The 24,332-nt window shown below is 38.8% G+C and overlaps 1 protein-coding gene across 2 annotated transcripts in view; it reads left to right on the forward strand.

Moving 5' to 3' along the window:
• Window positions 1-2,981: 2,981 nt before the first annotated feature.
• LOC133534961 (voltage-dependent calcium channel subunit alpha-2/delta-2-like) overlaps window positions 2,982-24,332 on the forward strand; it is a 107,216-nt gene continuing 85,865 nt past the window's right edge. The window contains exon 1 of one of the 2 annotated variants that reach the window (XM_061874327.1): window positions 2,982-3,450. In XM_061874327.1, the coding sequence (XP_061730311.1) occupies window positions 3,329-3,450 (122 nt within the window). In that variant the 5' untranslated portion in view covers window positions 2,982-3,328. The remainder of the gene's footprint in view (window positions 3,451-24,332) is intronic. The other variant, XM_061874326.1, reaches the window with a different exon arrangement.

Raw genomic sequence — 24,332 nt, forward strand, 5'->3', positions numbered from 1 at the left:
GTTTTATGAGCATTCATAAACTCTCACAAACTTTTTTGCCACTTGTGCCAGATTTTTTTTTTTAACATGTTGCAGGCATCAAATTCCAAATTAGGGTTGGGCGATATTGCCTTTTTTTAATATCGCGATATTTTTAGGCCATATCGCGATATACGATATATATTACGATATTTTGCCTTGGCCTTGAATGAGCACTTGATGCATATAATCATAGTAGTATGATGATTCTATGTGTCTACATTAAAACATTTTTCTTCATACTGGATTCATTTATGCTAATTTTAAACTTTCATGCAGAGGGAAATCACAACTAGGTCAATTGACCAAAAGTGTATTTATTAAAGTTATTAAGCAATGGCACAAACATTCAAGTTATTTCTAAAACATAAAGTGCAAGATTGTCATAGAAATTTTATGCGTCAAATAAAAATGAGCTGCATAATAGGAAATCAAATAGTATTCGTCCTTCACTATGTGGTATGTTACTAAGGTTATGAAATTCTCTTAATTTTTCTAGTGCAGGGGTAGGGAACCTGTGGCTCTTTTGATGACTGCACCTGGCTCACAGATAAATCTCAGCTGACATTGCTTAACACGGTAAGTAATGAATACTTCCGCTGGTAATCTAAGTGTCAAAACTAACGTTCAAAATATAAACGTTCTCATGCATTTTCATCCATCCATCCAGTTTCTACCGCACCTGTTCAAGAAGTCGCATTAATGGTAAGAAGTATTTTATGTATTTTTGGTTAGCCTCAGAATAACAATGTTAAATAAAAAGAATAAGAAACTTATTATACTCTAAAAGTGTTGGTCTTTCTTAAAAAATGCACGTATATAGTTGTATTCAGCGTTAAAAAAAATAAATTATATGGCTCTCACGGAAATACTTTTAAAAATATTTTGCTTGTATGGCTCTCTCAGCCAAAAAGGTTCCCGACCCCTGTTCTAGCGAGTGACTTTTCAAATGATGCTACATATTAGCAGTAATGCTATTTTTTATAGCAACGCTTTCCCCCCCCCCCAAACTTGACAAATTACCGTTGTCTGTTCGACATATTCCCACTTGAAGCCGAACCACTGCCAGACGATGGAAACCCTGCTGTTTTTATTGGAAATTAAGTCTTCCTTCATTTGTTATCAGATTCGCACCTTCTTTCTCTCGTACGGCTACTTTAGCAGCTAACGTAGCCCAGTCTGTTACCTCTCTGCTTTGTGAGGGCGGACACGTATGTGACGTATGACGTGACAGTATGTGACGTATGTAAGAATGTGCACCTGCTTGTCTGTGAGGAGAGACAGGAAAGAGTGAGAAGAGCGTGAATGCCCGCAGCTAAAAGCAACTGTGTGAGAACGTATACTCGAATATTACGATATAGTCATTTTCTATATCGCACTGAGACAAACCCGCGATACATCGTATATATCGATATATCGCCCAGCCCTATTCCAAATGAGCTAATATTCACAAAAAAATAAGGTTCTCCAGTTCCAACATTAAGTATCTTGTCTTTGCAGTCTATTCAATTGAATATAGGTTGAGAAGGATTAGCAAATCATTGTTTTCTGTTTTTATTTACCATTTACACAACGTGCCAACTTCACTGGTTTCGGGGTTTGTATATCAACTGTTTATTGAATTGTTTTTCGAGTAGTTAAACATTTATTTTCAGGTTTAGAGTTGAAAAAAGTTTATTTTGAGAGTTTTGACAAGCAATTAGCATTGATTCTGTGGCATGTCCATTATGTAATGTATACCAGTATTTTTCAACCACTGTGCCGCCCCCGAAAGGGACAAGCGATAGAAAATGGATGGATGGATACACCGTGTGCCGTGAGATTACAGTCTGGTTTGCAGTGGGAGATTATGTAATTTCCCCTATTTGGGTTAACATTTGTTTTTGCACACCAGTAAATATAAACTGCAAATAATGTGCCTTTTTTGAGTGTAGGTGCTGTCTAGAGCTCGGCAGAGTAACCGTGTAATACTCTTCCATATCAGTAGGTGGCAGCCGGTTGCTAATTGCTTTGTTGATGTCGGGAACACGTCGTGTGAGACGACGAGGGTTTGTCGTCGTATCTAATGCTTAAATCAAAAATTAACAAAAGGAGAGTGACCCACATTTCCAGTCCCCGCCAAGGTTTCTCATTGTCCTATTGTGTTGAATGTTGTTGTGGCTTGTGCAGCCTTTTGAGACACTTGTGATTTAAGGCTATATAAATAAACAATGATTGATTGATTGATGGTCCTTGATTGCTAAAACAAAGCAGGTGCAGGGAATAGCACTCAAAGGAATACATGACAATTGTACAGGAAAACACCAACAAAACAGGAAAAGCCACCAAAAAAGAAGCGCAAGACAAGAACTAAAACACTACACACGGGGAAAACAGCAAAAAAAAAAAAAAAAAACTCAAAATAAGTCACGGTGTGATGTGACAGGTGGTGACAGTTCACCTACTTTGAGACAAGAGCTGTAGTCATGCATGCTTGGTTATTGTTTAAAGCAGTGGTCCCCAACCACCGGGCCGCAGAATAATTTTTTATTCATTTTTATCTAAAAAAAAAAAATATATATATATTTTTTTAATTAAATCAACATAAAAAACACAATATACACTTACAATTAGTGCACCAACCACAAAAACCTCCCTTTTTCATGACAAAAACATCCCTTTTTCATGACAAAAAAAAAAAAAAAAAAAAAAGGACCACCCCCCACCCGGGCCGCGGGACAAATTATTAAGCGTTGACCGGTCCGCGGATACAAAAAGGTTGGGGACCACTGGTTTAAAGTCATATCCAACTATTGCGACAACAACTTTTTATTGTCAATATCGGCTACGGAGTTTCATTTTTTTAATGTTTTCTGCTGGTGGTGTGCCTGTGGATTTATTCAACCCAAAAAATGTGCCTCGGCTCAAAGAAGGTTGGAAAAACACTGATGTATACCATTATAAACACACACACACACACACACATACATTTGTGTGAGAGTAAACTAAGCAATAGCGAGTGTGACCGGATGCTGATAATTATCCATGGTATCGACGCTACCGACCTTTGTATCGCCCAGCCTCGGCGAGGAAAAGGAGGAGGTGGTGTAAGTGGGAGTAGTATCAGCTGAGATTCTGCAGTGTCTTCTTCATTCGAGCATCTCCGTGATGCGTTCACGGCCAAAGCCTTCCTCCTCTTTCCCGTGCGTCCTCGTCTCAGGCGCGGCGGAGATGAATTCTCCCGCCAACTGAACCGGACGCCAGTCCTCTTTCTCTTCCCGCCTTCATTTCCTTCTTTCTCCCTTCTCGCGTCCGTCCGTTCGAATGGAAGATGGTGGCGATAGGCGGGAGGTGTTTCAGCGACGTCCGCCTGCTGTCTCTGCAGGTCATCGTGATGCTCGGCGGCGCGGCGTGGCCTTCTTCGGAGGGACTCACCTTCCCTCAGCAGTACACGTAAGTCTACTACAGAGTTCTCTTTTGACAACTTCGCCGCTATCATAACAGACTAATACTAATTTTACTACTACTAATGATAATAATAAACGCAAGGATGTTACGTAACGCGCTTATTAGAATGACGTGCACGCACGTTTACCAGCCTCCTTCAAAACTGCGTTTTAACAACTGATTATTTTTGTTGTTCACAATAATGTTATATTTGACATTTTAGTCACTACTTTAAGATGTTTGTCTGTGCTTGACTTGCTGATTAAAAAACATCTATTTCATTAATGGGCTATATTTTATACCATGCGTGTCCAAATTGCGACCCGGTGTCCATTGTTAGTCCGTAGCTTCCATCCATCTGTTTCCTACCGCTTGTCCCTCTCAGCATCGCTGCGTTTTAAAAAAATATACATATTATATACAGTGGGGCAAAAAACTATTTAGTCAGCCACCGATTGTGCAAGTTCTCCTACTTAAAATGATGACAGAGGTCTGTAATTTTCATCGTAGGTTCACTTCTACTGTGAGAGACAGAATGTGGGAAAAAATCCAGGAATTCACTTTGTAGGAATTTTAAAGAATTTATTTGTAAATTATGGTGGAAAATAAGTATTTGGTCAATCATTCAAAGCTCTCACTGATGGAAGGAGGTTTTGGCTCAAAATCCCACGAGACATGGCCCCATTCATTCTTTCCTTAACACGGATCAATCGTTCTGTCCCCTTAGCAGAAAAACAGCCCCAAAGCATGATGTTTCCACCCCCATGCTTCACAGTAGGTATGGTGTTCTTGGGATGCAACTCAGTATTCTTCCAAACACAATGAGTTGAGTTTATACCAAAAAGTTTTTATTTTGGTTTCATCTGACCACATGACATTCTCCCAATCCTCTGCTGTATCATCCATGTATCCATTTTGGTATAAACTCAACTCGTTGTGTTGAGAGTCCAGTATTTAAGCCCGTCTTTGTCTGTCAGCCTCAGTCGGCCTGGCGACATTGCCTTGTTTTGACAGTTCTTTCTAGTTTTCACGCCATACTTAATGCTGATTGTTTTCCTGCCAAGTATTTTTTTTATTCATGCCACAGTGAGTTTTGTTTCTTTTCCATAGTTCTGTCTAAGTTGTGTTTTCACATTGTGCGCCTTTTTGTTTTCACCTTTTTTAAGATTCAAGATTAAACCATGTATTTACCTGCACGCCATGTCCGGAGTAGTCCGTTTGCGTCCTGGGAGAACAATCCTCGCAGTAAGCTGCAAAAAACCCCTTGTCATGACAGTATATATAAATATTTATATATATTTGTGTATGTATATACAGTATGTGTGTGTATATACAGTATCAATATTCGGGTATACAGTACACGTGCATATAAATGTGTATATCTATGACAATCTACAAGGTAAATACCGTATTTCCTTAAATTGCCGCAGGGCATATAGTATGCGCCTGCCTTGAATTACTGCCGGGTCAAACTCGCTTCCCAAAATAATTAGCGCATGCTTAGTATTACCGCCTGGTCAAACTCGTGACGTCTCGAGTGACACTTCCCTTGTCATCATTTTCAAAATGTAGGAGGCTTAATTCAATACCGGTAATTTGGAAATCGCATATAGGGAAGAAGAATAAGAGCTATTCAGTAGGATTTAAGGTCCAAGCTTACATCACACTCAAATTTTTAATGCATACCTTTGGTAAGTGCCGGAGTGAGAAGAGGTTTTAAAATAATTAGCGCATGCTTACTTTTACCGCATGCCTTTGGTAAGCCCAGGAGTGAGAAGAGGTTTTAAATTAATTAGCGCCCCGGCGGCAATTCAAGGAAATTCGGTAGTCATGAAAATAAAGAAAACGCATTAAAATGAGAAGGTGTGTCCAAACCTTTGGCCTGTACTGCATATATTGTACACATACGTGTGTGTGTGTATATATATATATATATATATAGGGACGGCGTGGCGCAGTGGGAGAGTTTCCGTGCGCAACCCGAGGGTCACTGGTTCAAATCCCACCTAGAACCAACCTCGTCACGTCCGTTGTGTCCTGAGCAAGACACTTCACCCTTGCTCCTGATGGTTGCTGGTTGGCGCCTTGCATGGCAGCTCCCTCCATCAGTGTGTGAATGTGTGTGTGGATGGGTAAATGTGGAAGTAGTGTCAAAGCGCTTTGAGTACCTTGAAGGTAGAAAAGCGCTATACAAGTACAACCCATTTATTTATTTTATTTATATATATATATATATATATATATATATATATATATATATATATATATATATATATGTATATATGTATATATATATATGTATATATATGTATATATATACATATATATATGTATATATATACATATATATATATGTATATATATATATATACATGTGTGTGTGTGTGTTTGTAAATATCTCTATGTGTATTTATGTACATGTGTATTAATGTGGATATGTATGTATATGTATGTGTGTGTTTATACTAGGGCTGGGCAACCATTAAACATTTTAATCGAAGTTAATCGCACTATTTCCGCGATTAACTGCATTGTATACGCAAAGCCCAATAATGAATTCAAAAGTAGTGTGTAGTGCACCTTTATTGGAATATTCTCTCACATGAACAAAAGCGGCAAAACATTTGTTTTGCTAACACAATTTAAATGAGTCCTTGTTAAACAGTAGCAGTTAAATAGCATATTTTATGAAAATCAACTCAAAAAATGTAAATACAAACTTTTAAGCTTATTGCCTCTGCCAGGGGTTTTTAAGTTATCCTGTTTTATTATGGAAAATAAATATAATCTACATACAAATCTCTGAGCCACAATCATAACATCTGAACAGGCAATTTCTGAGGTAACAGCAGAAACATTTTTTTTATCAGGGATCTTATGTTTGAAAAACCTATATTATAGGTAGTGGGCTGTTTTAGGGAATTTTTGATCAAATTATCCGTAGTAGCAATATTAATAATGTTGTGTTTATTCTGCGTAGTGCACTTAGAATAATTACGACCATATCTAGGAATTGATATGATGGGAATTTTCCGATTGTTTGCTTGGTGCTTTGATAAACTGAACGCATATACATGGTACTATATTGTGATGTTATGAGCCAGGGAAAAAAGAACTACTCTACCCAGCATGCAACAGGAGTGACGAGCATGCGCGGTAGCCCGGTATAGGTTGTGTCGCCATGACGGTATCTTGTATGTTGTGATATGCACGCTCTGAAAGCAAACGTTAAGAACTCAGCCAACACGCCTCGTCTGCATTATTCATAAATGGACAGACAACACATATACTCCGCTGCTTCACAGGCCGCTGGATGTAGCCGGCAAAGTATTCCCATGCTAGCTAGCCGGTCTAGCAAGCACGCGTCATTCAGTCCAAAACGGCCTGATCTATCCACATCCAGAATTGTCTGGCGGTCGTAAGTGATCCCGGAATGACCACGCTGTAAGCCGGCCATGAAATTTGCAGAATTGTCCGGTATTTTTGCCAAATGTTCCATCTTTACCAAGAGCCCCTCGATCCCGAAGCCCATCCGGGCGACGCCATCTTTTTAAGAAAAGGCGTTAAAAAAATAAAAGTATGTAAACAACATACGCAAATGTGCGATAAAATAATTGTCGGCGTTAATAGATTGATGAGTTAACTCGTAATTAACGCATTAATTTGCTCACCCCTAGTTTATACATATGCATGTGTATATATGTTTGTATCCATCCATCCATTTTTTACCACTTGTCCCTTACGGGGTGGCGAGGGGGTAGCCCAGAAGAGTCAGGGCTGCATGGGATTCTGGGTATTTGTTATGTTGTGTTTATGTTGTGTTATGGTGCGGATGTTCTCCCCAAATGTGTTTGTCATTCTTGTTTGATGTGGGTTCACAGTGTGGCGCATATTTGTAACAGTCTTGAATTTGTTTTTACAGCCACCGTCAGTGTGACCTGTATGGCTGTTGATCAAGTATGTCTTGCAGCCACCGTTGTATGTCTGCCAAAGCCTTATACAATATGCGTCTAAATCGGCTCACTGCTTGAAAGGCGGATGAGCGAACGCGATGAAAAGTTGTAGAGGATGAATTAAGCAGTGCTGTCACGGCACGCCCACAAAATACTTGTCCGTGCGAACATCGGGACAATCCTTCGGGAGGGTCACCGAAAGTCTCTCTGTAAAATCGGAAGGATTGACAAGTATGTTGCTTGGGCGGGATACCCATTCAAAGAATGTAAATCCACTTTGCCCCAAGTTTCTGCATCCAGGGGCCCCCAGGTAAATTGAGTTTGAGACCACTGATCTTAACAATTCAGAAAAATCTGTAAAAATAATGGTATTTTTCTTTAGAACTGCCAGCATTGTCACTTCATCAAAGATGGTTGATCGTAATAATTTTGAAAAAACTTTGTAGAATAAAGGTATTTTTCTGCAGAACTGTTTGCATCGTCACTTTATTAAAGGTGGTTGACCTTAATAATTTAGTAAAAATCTGTAATACAACATTTTTCCGCAAAACGTTTCATAAAAATTTCTGTGAATATGTTTTTGATCATTATTTGGTTTACAATGTTTTACTTAAATTTTATGGTTTTCGTTTGGCAGCCGTAGCTGCCAGTAGATGAACGTTTTATTACATAATTTTTTTTTACAGTGATACCAATGATTTTCACACACACATTAGGTGTTGCAAAATTCCATCCATCCGTCCATTTTCTACCGCGTATTTCCTTAGGGGTGGCGGGGGACGCTGGTGCCTATCTCAGCTACAATCAGGCAGAAGGCGGGGTACACCCTGGACAACTCGCCACCTCAACGCAGGGCCAAGACAGATAGACAAACAACATTCACACTCACATTCACACACTAGGGCCAATTTTAGAGTTGCCAATCAACCTATCCCCAGGTGCATGTCTTTGGAAGTGGGAGGAAGCCGCAGTACCCAAAGGGAACCCACACATTCACGGGGAGGACATGCAAACTCCACACATAAAGATCCCGAGCCCGGGATTGAACCCAGGACTACTCAGGACCTTCGTATTGTGAGGCAGATGCACTAATCCCTCTGCCACCGTGAAGCCCTGTTGCGAAATTATTCTCTGCATTTTTTCTATATATATATATATATATATATATATATATATATATATATATATATATATATATATATATATGTATATATATGTGTGTGTGTGTGTACGTGTATATTTATGTGTCTGTACATATATTATTTATATGTATGTGTATATATTAGGGGTGTAAAAATGTATCTGTACAAACTGATAAGCGATTTTTGTCGGGATGGAAAGTCATGAATCGGTTGCTTTTAGATCTACTAGGAAATATGGCCGTTCTAATTTTGTTCTAATGACGTAATACAAGACTACCGTTCTCGTTTGCGACTGACTACACGGCAGATAGCCCTGAATATTAAATCTAAAGTGTGGTTAATGTTTGGATTAAAAGAAAGAAAAATAATTGTCAGTTGGATAAAAGTTTAGCCATTTGTAACATTTGGAAAGCAGCGATAAAGTAGCGGCAGCACGACTAATCTGAGCACTCACCTGTTGTGACGGCATGGAGACACTCAAGCCGGCGATGAGGGGCTCCTACTTAGCCACAACTCTGCACGGTAATTACACCAACTCCAAGTACCGGTTTCTAATGAGGTCAGTCCTCCTGGACCGTGAAGATTCTGGACAAATGATATGCAACCGGTATGTTTTTTATCCAGCTCATCGTTGCAATTATGACACGTTTTCATATTGGCTTCAAGTGCCGCTGCATACACATAATAAATCGGCTTGTAATAATAAAAATAGCGGCTTCCTCCCACTTCCAAAGACATGCGCTTGGGGATAGGTTGATTGGCAACACTAAATTGGCCCTAGTGTGTGAATGTGAGTGTGAATAGTGTCTGTCTATCTGTGTTGGCCCTGTGATGCGGTGGGGACTTGTCCAAGGTGTACTCCGCCTTCCACCCGAATGCAGCTGAGATAGGCTCCAGCCACCTGGAAGGAGACAAGCATTAAAACATGGGTGGGGGTGGGGTAAGCAAAACCACACAAAAGTTTATATTACAACAATTTATCCTAAAAGTCATGCACACTAACATGAGTTAAGTTTCAAGTGAACGCCACTTAAAGGTGAACTGCACTTTTTTTGGATTGTTGCAGAATGTTCACAAACATTATTAGAGACATGATGATGGATGTATTTTTTTAATGCATTCAAAATGGTAAATAATTAAAGTGTTTGAGTTTCTACACTGAAGCTGCTGTTTATCTTACGTGGTGACACTTAATTGTATTTTGTGTTACTCTGGCGTTAAAACACCTCTACTTGATGCACTGCTCTCTTTCTCTGTATTGAATTGTTGCTAACAGAGGAAACAACAGTAAATACCTGGTAGCTTTTCCAAAATTGTTTTGTTTACATTTTCTTTTCTAAGTTAATGGATTACAATGGCTTGAAGTTAATAGTTCTACTATTTACTCGTAATGAATGTGGCACCTGTTTTTTTACGTCTATTTAAAAAATAACACCACATTGTTGGTACATGGTACATAATACATTTAATTTTCTTTTCACCATGCAAAGCTTCATCTGCATCAAATTGAATCAAATCGTAATGTTTTAAAAAGTATTGGTAGTGAATCGCATCGTAACCCAAGTATTGAGATTATTATTGGATCGCCGTTTAAGGTACGGATGCCCCTAATATATATGTATATATGTACATTACAGTCCAAAAGTTTAGACACACCTTCTCATTTCAGTGCGTTTTCATGACTATTTACAGTGTAGATTGTCACTGAAGGCATCAAAATTATGACACATGTGAAGTGAAAACCCTGTAAGGTGACTACCTCCAGTGGTTCTTAACCATGTTGGAGGTACCGAACCCCGCCAGTTTCATATGCGCATTCACCAAACCCTTCTTTAGTGAAAAATAAAATGTTTTTTCTTAATTTAATGATGGTACCATCTTACAGAAATACTAATAAATATATATCTTACAAACAGAAAGTTACAGGAATGTACACATGATCCCATGTTTACATCTCATTGTGCAACATGTGAATGTTTTAGTGGGACCTAAATGCGATATCTGAAAGGGGTACAAATTATTTCTAACCCCACCTTGTACAGAGCTCATGAAAAACAATGTTGTTGTTTTTTTGTCATAATAAGTTTTCCAAAACACTTATATTAGAAAATAATCTCATGGAAATGATTGCTGTCAATTGATTATAATAATAAAACATTGAACTTGTTTTTTACTCAGGTTTGGACGGAGGCTCTGTCAAACCCCTAAGGCCGACTGACCGAACCCCTAGGGTTCGATCGAACCCAGGTTAAGAACCACTGCCTTAGATATATACTACTTTATTGATTCCTTCCTTGAAGCTCATCCAGAGAATGCTAAGCGTGTGCAAAGCAGTAATCAGAGCAAATGGTGGCTATTTTGAAGAAACTAGAATATAAAACATGTGTTCAATTATTTCACCTTTGTTAAGTAAATAACTCCACGTGTTCACTCATAGCTTCGATAGTCATGAAAATAAAAAAAACGCATTGAATGAGAAGTTGTGTCCAAACTTTTAGCCTGTAATATATATATATATATATATACTAAACTAACAAAAAAATAATGTAAGCATCATACAGTATATTGTAACATTATTCATTTCTGAAAACCTCGGAAGACAAAATCATTTGTCTTTGTGGCAGTCAACCCCTCCAGATCCAACCACAGGATTTAGAGAGAGTAGGGGTGAGCAGAGCCTACAACGGAGCCTCCTCATTGGTTGAAGCAATATGTAGTGAAGCGTTAGTACAGTGCGAACTTGTTTGCAGTAAAGCATGGCTGCCGAACACTCACCTGGAAAGATCGCAATACCTCTGCTTGCCTTTACTGCATGTACTGCTAAAAAACCCCTAAAAGGATATCAGACGAAGAAAAGAAAGACGCTGTAAATCTTTGAAACCACAGAAGAGCCAAAACTTGAATAAATATTGGTCCTCTGTATTCAAGATGAAGAGCTAGGCGGTGACTAACTTTGGACGCCTAAGCGTCAGTTTTTTAATGGTAATCTAATGTTCCAGTTTCCTATATTTTGTGTGTATCCTTTTGCATGGCAACATGTGTCACCGATAGTCAGCCCCAAAATACGAACTAGGGGATCCTTCTATGCAACTCTAGACTGTCAACAACTTATGCCCAAGCATTTACACAAATAAAAAATATATCTATTATTATTCCGCCGCATAAGTTTGCCGCGCTCCAAAGCACACAGTTTTCATCCGATCGTAATTGCAGTCCTGTGGGAATTATTTACTCTTATGCAGTATATTGATTTCAGATACCGTATTTCCTTGAATTGCCGCCGGGGCGCTAATTAATTTAAAACCTCTTCTCACTCCTGTGCTTACCAAAGGCATGTGGTAAAAGTAAACATGCTCTAATTATTTTAAAACCTCTTCTCACTCCGGTACTTACCAAAGGTATGCAGTAAAAATTTGAGTGTTATGTAAGCTTGGACTTTAAATCCTACTGAATAGCTCTCAATCTTCTTCCCTTTATGCGATTTCAAATTACCGGTATTGAAATCAGCCTCCTCCTCCTCCAGGGGAAGTGTCTCTAGTGACATCACGAGTTTGACCAGGTGGTAATACTAAGTATGCGCTAATTATTTTGGGAAGCGAGTTTGACCCGGCAGTAATTCAAGGCAGGTGCATAATATATGCCCTGCGGCAATCCAAGGAAATACGGTAGTTGCACTGCTTGGTTTCTCGCATCGAGATGAATTTTGTTCTGAGTGCTCGGAAACTGCTTCATCAGCCCTCCGACCTTCCTCCTCTCTCCTCCTTGATTGTTGAATAACTCAAAGTTGCCACGCTGAAGAAGATGTTCTTGTATTTCCAATAACAAATTATTACTGCAGCACTAGTACTTATTTTTAAATTCACATATAAACGTCTTGTCTTGAAGTCTAAACATGCAGTTGTTAGATTTTATACCTGGAATTTATAGTTGATGTGGAGTTTATACTAACTTAATTAAGTTTCTTATCTCCTAACTTAATGTATTTTAGCACATTTTTTCAAGTAGTTTTTTTAGTTCAGGTAGCCTAGTATATCACACCTATTAACTTTCTTTTCGTGCCTTAGTTTACAGTCATCGCTTGAAGTTTGCGACTAAAATTATACATAACCCAAAACCAGTGAAGTTGGCACGTTGTGTAAATCGTAAATAAAAACAAAATACAATGATTTGCAAATCATTTTCAATTTATATTCAATTAAATATAATGCAAATACAATATATTTAAAGTTCAAACTGGAAAACGTTGTTAATTTTTGCAAATATTAGCTCATTTGGAATTTGATGCCTGCAGCATGTTTCAAAAGAGCTGGTACAAGTGGCAAACAAGACTAATAAAGTTAAGGAATGCTTATCAAACACTTATTTGGGACATCCCACAAGTGAACAGGCTAATTGGGAACAGGTGTTTGGGTATAAAAGCAGCTTCCATGAAATACTCAGTCATTCCCCAAACAAGGATGGGGCGAGGGTCACCACTTTGTGAACAAATGTGTGAGCAAATTGTTGAACAGTTTAAGAACAACATTTTTCAACGAGCTATTGCAAGGAATTTAGGGATTTCACCATCTAAGGTACGTAATATCATCGAAAGGTCCAGAGAATCTGGAGAAATCACTGCACGTGAACGATGGTATTACGGACATTCTATCACTCAGGCAGTACTGCGTCAACAAGCGACATCAGTGTATAAAGGATATCACCACATGGGTTCAGGAACACTTCTGAAAACCACTGTCAGTAACTAAAGTTTGTCGGTACATCTGTAAATGCAAGTTAAAACTTTACTATGCAAAGCGAAAGCCATTTATCAACAACAACCAGAAACGCCGCTGGCTTCGCTGGTCCGGAGCTCATCTAAAGTGGACTGATGCAAAGTGTAAAAGTGTTCTGTGGTCTGACGAGTCCACATGTCAAATTGTTTTTGGAAACTGTGGACGTTGTGTCCTCTGGACCAAAGAGGAACAGAACCATTCAGATTGTTATAGGCGCAAAGTTCAAAAACCAGCATCTGCGATGGTATGGGGATGTATTAGTGCCCAAGGCATGGGTAACTTACACATCTGTGAAGGCACCATTACTGCTGAAAGGTACATACAGGTTTTGGAGCAACATATGCTGCCATCCAAGCAAGGTTATCAGGGACGCCCCTGCTTATTTCAGTAAGACAATGCCAAGCCACGTGTTGCAACAGTGTGGCTTCATAGTAAGAAAGTGCGGGTACTAAACTGCTCTGCCTGTAGTCCAGACCTGTCTCCCATTGAAAATGTGTGGCGCAATATGAAGGCAAAAATACCACAATGGAGACCTCGGACTGTTATGGGGCGGCATGGCGTAGTGGGTAGAGTGGCCATGCCAGAAACCTGAGGGTTGCAGGTTCGCTTCCCACCTTTGACATCAAAGTCGCTGCCATTGTGTCCTTGGGCAGGACACTTCACCCTTTGCCCCCGGTGCCGCTCACACTGGTGAATGAATGATTGGTGGTGGTCGGAGGGGCCGTAGGCGCAAACTGGCAGCCACGCTTCCGTCAGTCTACCCCAGGGCAGCTGTGGCTAATCATCATTCATTCACCAGGTGTGAATGAATGATGGGTTCTCACTCCTCTGTGAGCGCTTTGAGTATATAACAATAGAAAAGCGTGATATAAATCTAATCCATTATTATTATTATTATTATTATTATTATTATTGAACAACTTAAGCTATACATCAAGCAAAAATGGGAAAGAATTCCACCTGGGAAGCTTAAAAAATTGGTCTCTTCAGTTCCCAATCGTTTACTAAGTGTTGTTAAAAGGAAAGGCCATGTAACACAGTGGTAAAAATGTCCCTGTGCAACTTTTTTTGCAATGTGTTGCTGCCATTAAATTCTAATTATTATTTAAAAACAAATTAAGTTTCTCAGTTAGAACATTAAATATCTTGTCTTTGCAGTCTATTCAATGTAATATAAGCTAAAAATGATTTTAAAATCATTGTATTCTGTTTTTATTTACAAATTACACAACCTGCCATTGTCACTGGTTTTGGGTTTTGTAAATACTACAGTACTATTGGCCAATAAGAAACCAATCAGAGCATGCTTTTTAAATATCGTGGCCATTGATTGGCCGCCTCAGGCAGCATTACGATAATCAAGTGTAAAGGTGACTATATATGGGTGTTTTTTTTATGTCTAAGGGGCTCTAATAGTGTTAAAAAGAAATATTCAGGAAGAGTATTAAGGACTTGTTATATTGATCTCTGGTTTATTTTTCAGTGTTTATTTGGGAACCTTAGTATAGCTTATATTCACTGAGCTTGTCTCTTAGTTTATCTATCCATTTTCTACCGCTTATTCCCTTTCGGGGTCGCGGGTCTCTTAGTTTACTTAGCTTATATTTTGGGGGCGGTATCCTAATATGAGGCTACTAACGCTACATTGGTTGCATAATACTTTTGACTGCAGTGTGATTAACAACGATGAAGTTAATCCGCAATGACGCAGGACATAAACAGCAGTTTGTTAAAATAACGGTTCTGCTTTTGCAGCCAAGTCACTTGACTCTACAGCAATAACACAACCATGGGAAACACACAAGAGCCTTCATTAGAGTACGACAATTAACACTGTGGGGCACATTAGTGAAAAGTTCAGTACCTCCAGGGACAAGAATTGACCTTTCTTACTGTACAGAGTGGAGGCGTGTGCAGTAGATAACAGCAAGTTACATGAGAGCAGAGGTTTACTTAATGAATCCTTAAGTAAAGATTATTTCATCAATGTCTGCCAATACACTGCTGACTTTGCGACTTCTTGCCCGCTAACGCTGAAGCAGCTTCACTTAACAGAAACTACGCTCTTTTTCATGATATCAACATATTTTTTTCGATAGAAAAAAAAACTTTGACTTTGCTATATGTTGCAAGTTTAATTTTAACAAATTTCATTATTTACTGCAAAAACATGTTTTGCCACAAAGAGGTGCATATCTGGTATTACATAAAAAAATGCTAATGCAACCAAATCAATAATGGTACAAATTTTTGACATACCGGAGACTCTGATCGCCACCCCACTTATATTTACTTTATATATATATACACATGCACACACACACACACACACACACACACACACACACACACACACACACACACACACACACACACACACACACACACACACATATATCAGGGGTCGGCAACCTTTACCACTCAAAGTGCCATTTTGACCCGTTTCACAAAATAAAGAAAACAATGGGAGCCACAAAACTCTTTTGAAATTTAGAATGAAATAACACTGCATACAGAGTTTGTTTTACTTTGTGCTATGTATAAACAAGGGGTCTCAGACACACGGCCCGCACCTTAATATGAAAAATTAATGATAGTGGGGCCCGCAAGTTTTATATGAATGCAGCTTGACAGCATCACACTTGTCAACCCTCCCGAATATTTCGAGAGACTACCGAATGTCAGATCAACTATTCTCGCGAATGTTTGCAGAATTTCCCCCGACTAACAATAATAAGGGCATCATATGAAGGTGCTGCCTTTGGCGCCCTCTACAACACGTTCAATCAGCTTGCCAGCCCAGTCACATGTCGAATGAGGCTCCTGTAGTCACACCCCAGCCATTGCAAGGCATACTTGTGGGGAATGCTTAACACTATAATTAAAGGTAAATCAAAAAATAACTCGTATCCTAGCTATTTCACTGATAACAACCAAGATAATTATAATATGAATAATGTTGTGGAGAGTTTTAACAGTTTCTTTGTAAATGTCGGATCAGAATTGGCAGCCAAAATCCCAGATTATAGCAGCAATGAAATGGAATCACTGATTGAAATGAATCCAATGAGTATGTTTCTGTTGGGAGTAACTGAAGAGGAAATAAAAGATGTTGTTAATTGCAAAAATAAAACATCTACTGATTGTTTTGACATAGATATGACACTTGTGAAAAAAACCATACATTCCATCACCAAACCACTAACTTATATATTTAACCTGTCCTTCCAAACAGAACAATTTCCTAATAAAATGAAAATGGCAAAGGTAATACCAATATATAACAATGGGAACAAACACATCTTCACAAACTACCGACCTGTCTCTTTGCTCCCGCAGTTTTCCAAAATCTTAAAGAAATTATGTAACACTAGATTAGAGAAATTTATAGATAAACATAAGATAATTAATGAAAGTCAATACGGTTTTAGGACAGCAAGGTCAACATCGATGGCAATAATTGATGCAGTAGAAGAGATAACCAATAGCTTAGATAGTAAGAAATATGCAGCTGGAATTTACATGGATCTGAGTAAAGCATTTGACACCAGTAATCATCAAATATTACTGAAAAAATTATACAAATATGGAATAGGGGAGTAGCTTTGACTTGGATAAGGAGCTATTTAACACAAAGACAGCAGTTTGTGAAGATGGGCGAGTTTACATCTGGGCATTTGGACATTGCTTGTGGGGTTCCACAGGGATCCGTTCTTGGTCCCAAGTTATTTAATTTATATATTAATGACATATTTAAAGTATCAAATGTATTAAAATTAGTCATATTCGCAGACGACACTAATATTTTCTATTCTAACGATAATTATACAAATTTTGTATCCACCCTAAATAATGAACTTGCAAAATTAAAAACATGGTTAGATATAAACAAATTATCCCTTAATTTAAAGAAAACAAAAGTTATGTTATTCGGCTATTCCAATCCAGGACCAGCAATAAGTATAGATGGCGTGATTCTAGAAACGGTGTCAGAAATTAAATTCTTAGGAGTCACTATTGATAATAAATTAAGCTGGAAACCACACATAAGACATATACAAAGCAAAATCTCCAAAACCATCTCTATTATCAATAAATCCAAATTCTTCTTAAATTACACAGCTCTGCATTTATTATATTGTTCATTGGTCTTGCCATATCTAAATTACTGCATAGAAATCTGGGGCAACAACTACAAAACTTCACTACATCCCCTGGTTACACTCCAAAAACGTGCAATAAGAATTCTACACAAGGTGGGATATTGTGACCACACAAATATTTTATTTTTACAATCTAAATTATTAAAACTGCCTGATCTAGTTGATTTTAATACAGCTCAATTATTATTTAAAGCAAACAAAAAGGTTCTACCTGCCAATATTCAAATACATTTCAAACACAGAGAAGGAGTTCATAATCTAAGGGGGTGTAGTATCTTTACTATTCCAACAGTAAGAACTACCAGGAAAAGTTTGTGTGTGTCTGTGCGTGGAGTGAAACTTTGGAACGGATTGGATGTGGGGCTCAAGCAATGTTCAAATGTCCATCAGTTCAAAACAAGATACAAAAAAATGGTATGGGCAATGTATATGAATGTGAACATGGATGCCTAAGTGTTAAACTCCATCACTGGCTAATAGTGATTATTATTATTATTATTATTGTTGTTGTTATTTTCATCATCATCTTTATTATTTTATATGTATTATTGTCATCATTTATTGTCATTGCTATTGCCATTGTTCATATTGTTATTATTATTGTTATCATTATCGATATTATTATTGTTTAGTCATTGTTGATATTATCATTATTATTATTATTACTTCTATGACATCACCCAACTAGTTAAACTATAGGAATTAGTATCAATAAGAGGAATACATTGAATTGTGTGTGTGTGTGTGTGTGTGTGTGTGTGTGTGTGTGTGTGTACAAACAATCCTATATGCAGTTTGAGTAATACTAATATTCTGCAAATGTAAAAACAAATATGAATTCTGACTAAAGAATTGGTGCCGATGGAAACTAAGAAAAGGGATTTGGGTACACTAACTGGAGTACAGGGCAGGCGAGTGGGGGATCTTATGTTCGTGGATAACTCCTCTGGCAGGGTGCGCCCCTCGTCTCTTTTAATGCACAGCATAGGACACATAGCAAAAGTGGTCATTAGGTCCTGTTGATCAGGGGCAGTAGCTCCACAGCCACAGATCCACTATTAACCACTAATATCACAGTCAAAATGAAAGCTTGTTCCCATGGGCACCATAAACTGTTAATAATGTTTAGACAAAAGTGTATATTATATATACTATTATATATATAGTATTTATAGAGGTGTGTGTGTGTGTGCGTGTGTGTGTGTATATGATGGACATATGTGTATTTTGGGTATATGCATTTCTGTATGTATGTGATTATGTGTGTATGTATGTATGTGTGTATATATATATATATATATACATATGTATATGTATGTATATATATATGTATGAATATATATAAATTGTATATATGTGTGTGTATATATGTGTGTGTATATATGTGTGTGTACATATGTATATATGTAAGTGTGTGAATTTAAATGTATTATATATAGATAATATATAGCATCTAAGCAGCAACCACTGAACTGAATTAGATTATATATATTATTGTATTATATATTGTAAATATATATTGTATATGTATAGGGGTGGGACCTAATAAGTTTACTTCTTCCCACTCCCTTTTGAGCCAATCTTGACATCTACAAAAGATTAGTCACATGTAATGTTTTCAATGTAAGTGTAAAAATAATGTATTTATATATTTCTTTTGTTGATTGGCAACACTAAATTGGCCCTAGTGTGTGAATGTGAGTGTGAATGTTGTCTGTCTATCTGTGTTGGCCCTGCGATGAGGAGGCGACTTGTCCAGTGTGTACCCCGCCTTCCGCCCGATTGTAGCTGAGATAGGCTGAGATGTGTGTGTGTTTCTATATATGATGGACATATGTGTATTTTGGGTATATGCACTTCTGTATGTATGTGATTATGTGTGTATGTGTATGTATGTATGTGTATATATATATATATATATATATATATGTATAGGTGTGGGGAAAAAATCACAAGACTACTTCATCTCTACAGATCTGTTTCATGAGGGGTTCCCTCAATCATCAGGAGATTTTAATGGAAGCATTCACATACAATGGTTTATATAGAGCACAGAGTGGGTGGGTACAAGCAGGCGTAGGGTGTGGTGATTGGCTCATGTGTTACCTAGGAGGTGTTTCCGTCTATGGCGGCATGTTGAAATGATTTCACTGCGCTTGTTGAGGGATGATAGCTCTGGATGATATATAATAAACAGTTTCTCTTTTAAGCATAGGTTGCATCTTTTATTACCACTGTTGTAAGGTGTGCTGGATGCAAGAATTTGCCATGTTATTGAATATTCAACATTATTGTCTTTGAGGTTCCAAATGTGTTTGCTGAGTTCGGTAGAATTCTGCAAAGTCTAGTTTCTAAAGGAGGCGTTGTGATTATTCCATCTTGTTTTGAACGCTCCTTCGGTTAATCCTACGTACGTGTCGGATGTGTTAATGTCCTTGCGTATTACCTTTGCTTGGTAAACGACTGATGTCTGTAAGCACCTTCCGTTGAGAGGGCAATCAGGTTTCTTGCGACAGTTACATTCATTATTGGTTTCAGAGTCGTTTAGTCTGGGGGTAGGCAGTCCTTTTGCAATTGCTTTGTTGTGGTTTGAAATGATTTGTTGCATGTTATTCATACAGCTGTAGCTCAATTTAATGTTGTTCTTGTTGAATATTTTTCTTAGAGTGTTGCCTTTGGGGAAGTGTTTGTCGATCAGAGTGAGGAACTTGCGGCCGATGTTGGTTGAGACGTCTTTGCTGAATGGCGGATTGTACCAGATGATGTTGTTTCGTTTTCTGCTCTTTTTTGGTTGGTTTCCTGGGGTGGGTTCATAGGTGAGGGTGAAGTTGTATCCGCTTTCATCAAGTGCTTTCTGGTACGGGGGGGTTGCTTGGTCGAATTCAGCTTTGCTGGATGACAGCATCGATAGCCTTTTATTAATTCCGGTAGGTATTCTTTTCGTGGTGGTGGGTGGGTGGTTGCTGTCGTGGTGCACGTATTGGAGTGTTGTGTTGGGTTTCGTGAATGGTTGGTAGCTGTTATTTCTCAGGTTGAAAGTGACGTCGAGGAAGTTGACGGTTTGCTTGTTGGCTTCAATCGTGATCCGTAGGCCGTTTTCTTTGAAGATTTGGCATATGCGCTTCTTGGTGTTCTCGCTGCTCCTTGGCAAGGCGCGGCACACTGCCAGTCCATCATCACGGTAAATACCAAGGTTCAGGTTGAGGCTAGCAAGCTGGGAGAGGAGGAAACTCCCAACGAGTTCGCACGTTTCTGCTCCGTCAAAACTCCCCATAGTGACGTCAAATGTTGAATTGTTCTTTTTTTGCCATGGTGTACTGTTGTGGATGAGTATGGAGTTCTTTGCGTGGATGATGATGTTTCTTTCGTCGCCTGTGATTGAGTCGTAGTCCGAGGCGAAGTTTAGTGCTTGGGTCAGTAGGTCTTGCGTGATGGAAGGGTAAAATTCTTCGATGTCAAAGGAGATAAAGTTGTGTTGTTGTTTGTCTTGGATGTTGTTGAACCATTTGATTACTGCTGCTGTATTTCTCCATTGGTTGAGTGGTGTTTTGTCCTTGATTTTTGCGTTGATTCTGTCCAGGATTATTTTGCTGATTTTTCCTATTTCGGATTTAGTTGGGTTTATTAGTCGGCATGTTGGGTTATTTGCGAAGTTGGGTTTGTGGTCCTTCAGTGTGATGAAGGCTTCTTTGTTGGCTGTGGCGTCCACCCTGTCCTCAATGTCCAGTTTGGTTGCGATCCGCTTGTTTTCAGAGTGGATGTTCTGTAAAGTGTTGGGTTGCGCTTTTTTGTATGATTTGGTGATGCTTTTGTCCAGTAAAGAGTTATGTTCTGGTATGTCCATTCTGTAGAAGTTTGTGGTTTTATCGGCGGCTATGATGAGGTTGCTTACTTTCTTGATGCGCTCCGTGTCATTTTTCAGCTTGGTGAGGAATGGGTTGCGGGCTGGCTTAAATTTGACTGATTGTATCATTTTGAGCATGTCGTTCTCAAAGTCCTTTAATTCCTTGACTGTGGGTGGGTTCTTGGTAGATTTGAATCCGTAAGTTTCCTTTTGCGTTCCTTTTGTTTCAGGGTGGAGGAAAAAGTGTGCTTTCCACCGCATCCTTCTTAGGAAGTGTTCCGTCTTTTCTATGAGTCTTTGCTTGTAGTCCTTCTGCGCGGGTATGGGAATGTTCTTCGTGGAGTAGTCGATGCTGAACTTTTCCATTTCGGATCGTCGTACAGTGCTCAACAAATGTAAATTTGGAGCGGAATATATCTTGATTGGATTATTCCCATACCCGCGCAGAAGGACTACAAGCAAAGACTCATAGAAAAGACGGAACACTTCCTAAGAAGGATGCGGTGGAAAGCACACTTTTTCCTCCACCCTGAAACAAAAGGAACGCAAAAGGAAACTTACGGATTCAAATCTACCAAGAACCCACCCACAGTCAAGGAATTAAAGGACTTTGAGAACGACATGCTCAAAATGATACAATCAGTCAAATTTAAGCCAGCCCGCAACCCATTCCTCACCAAGCTGAAAAATGACACGGAGCGCATCAAGAAAGTAAGCAACCTCATCATAGCCGCCGATAAAACCACAAACTTCTACAGAATGGACATACCAGAACATAACTCTTTACTGGACAAAAGCATCACCAAATCATACAAAAAAGCGCAACCCAACACTTTACAGAACATCCACTCTGAAAACAAGCGGATCGCAACCAAACTGGACATTGAGGACAGGGTGGACGCCACAGCCAACAAAGAAGCCTTCATCACACTGAAGGACCACAAACCCAACTTCGCAAATAACCCAACATGCCGACTAATAAACCCAACTAAATCCGAAATAGGAAAAATCAGCAAAATAATCCTGGACAGAATCAACGCAAAAATCAAGGACAAAACACCACTCAACCAATGGAGAAATACAGCAGCAGTAATCAAATGGTTCAACAACATCCAAGACAAACAACAACACAACTTTATCTCCTTTGACATCGAAGAATTTTACCCTTCCATCACGCAAGACCTACTGACCCAAGCACTAAACTTCGCCTCGGACTACGACTCAATCACAGGCGACGAAAGAAACATCATCATCCACGCAAAGAACTCCATACTCATCCACAACAGTACACCATGGCAAAAAAAGAACAATTCAACATTTGACGTCACTATGGGGAGTTTTGACGGAGCAGAAACGTGCGAACTCGTTGGGAGTTTCCTCCTCTCCCAGCTTGCTAGCCTCAACCTGAACCTTGGTATTTACCGTGATGATGGACTGGCAGTGTGCCGCGCCTTGCCAAGGAGCAGCGAGAACACCAAGAAGCGCATATGCCAAATCTTCAAAGAAAACGGCCTACGGATCACGATTGAAGCCAACAAGCAAACCGTCAACTTCCTCGACGTCACTTTCAACCTGAGAAATAACAGCTACCAACCATTCACGGAACCCAACACAACACTCCAATACGTGCACCACGACAGCAACCACCCACCCACCACCACGAAAAGAATACCTACCGGAATTAATAAAAGGCTATCGATGCTGTCATCCAGCAAAGCTGAATTCGACCAAGCAACCCCCCCGTACCAGAAAGCACTTGATGAAAGCGGATACAACTTCACCCTCACCTATGAACCCACCCCAGGAAACCAACCAAAAAAGAGCAGAAAACGAAACAACATCATCTGGTACAATCCGCCATTCAGCAAAGACGTCTCAACCAACATCGGCCGCAAGTTCCTCACTCTGATCGACAAACACTTCCCCAAAGGCAACACTCTAAGAAAAATATTCAACAAGAACAACATTAAATTGAGCTACAGCTGTATGAATAACATGCAACAAATCATTTCAAACCACAACAAAGCAATTGCAAAAGGACTGCCTACCCCCAGACTAAACGACTCTGAAACCAATAATGAATGTAACTGTCGCAAGAAACCTGATTGCCCTCTCAACGGAAGGTGCTTACAGACATCAGTCGTTTACCAAGCAAAGGTAATACGCAAGGACATTAACACATCCGACACGTACGTAGGATTAACCGAAGGAGCGTTCAAAACAAGATGGAATAATCACAACGCCTCCTTTAGAAACCAGACTTTGCAGAATTCTACCGAACTCAGCAAACACATTTGGAACCTCAAAGACAATAATGTTGAATATTCAATAACATGGCAAATTCTTGCATCCAGCACACCTTACAACAGTGGTAATAAAAGATGCAACCTATGCTTAAAAGAGAAACTGTTTATTATATATCATCCAGAGCTATCATCCCTCAACAAGCGCAGTGAAATCATTTCAACATGCCGCCATAGACGGAAACACCTCCTAGGTAACACATGAGCCAATCACCACACCCTACGCCTGCTTGTACCCACCCACTCTGTGCTCTATATAAACCATTGTATGTGAATGCTTCCATTAAAATCTCCTGATGATTGAGGGAACCCCTCATGAAACAGATCTGTAGAGATGAAGTAGTCTTGTGATTTTTTCCCCACACCTACACATTGCGCTCTACCACGGTATCGAGCACTATTCTCCGGATAATCCAATCAAGATATATATATATGTATATGTATGTATATATATATGTATAAATATATATAAATTGTATATATGTGTGTGTATATATGTGTGTGTACATATGTATATATGTAAGTGTGTGAATTTAAATGTATTATATATAGATAATATATAGCATCTAAGCAGCAACCACTGAACTGAATTATATTATGTATATTATTGTATTATCTATTGTAAATATATATTGTATATGTATAGGGGTAGGACCTAATACGTTTACTTCTTCTTTTACTTTTGTATGTAAATATATATATATATATATA

This window comes from Nerophis ophidion, linkage group LG16, assembly GCF_033978795.1.
Source record: "Nerophis ophidion isolate RoL-2023_Sa linkage group LG16, RoL_Noph_v1.0, whole genome shotgun sequence".
NCBI lineage: Eukaryota > Metazoa > Chordata > Actinopteri > Syngnathiformes > Syngnathidae > Nerophis > Nerophis ophidion.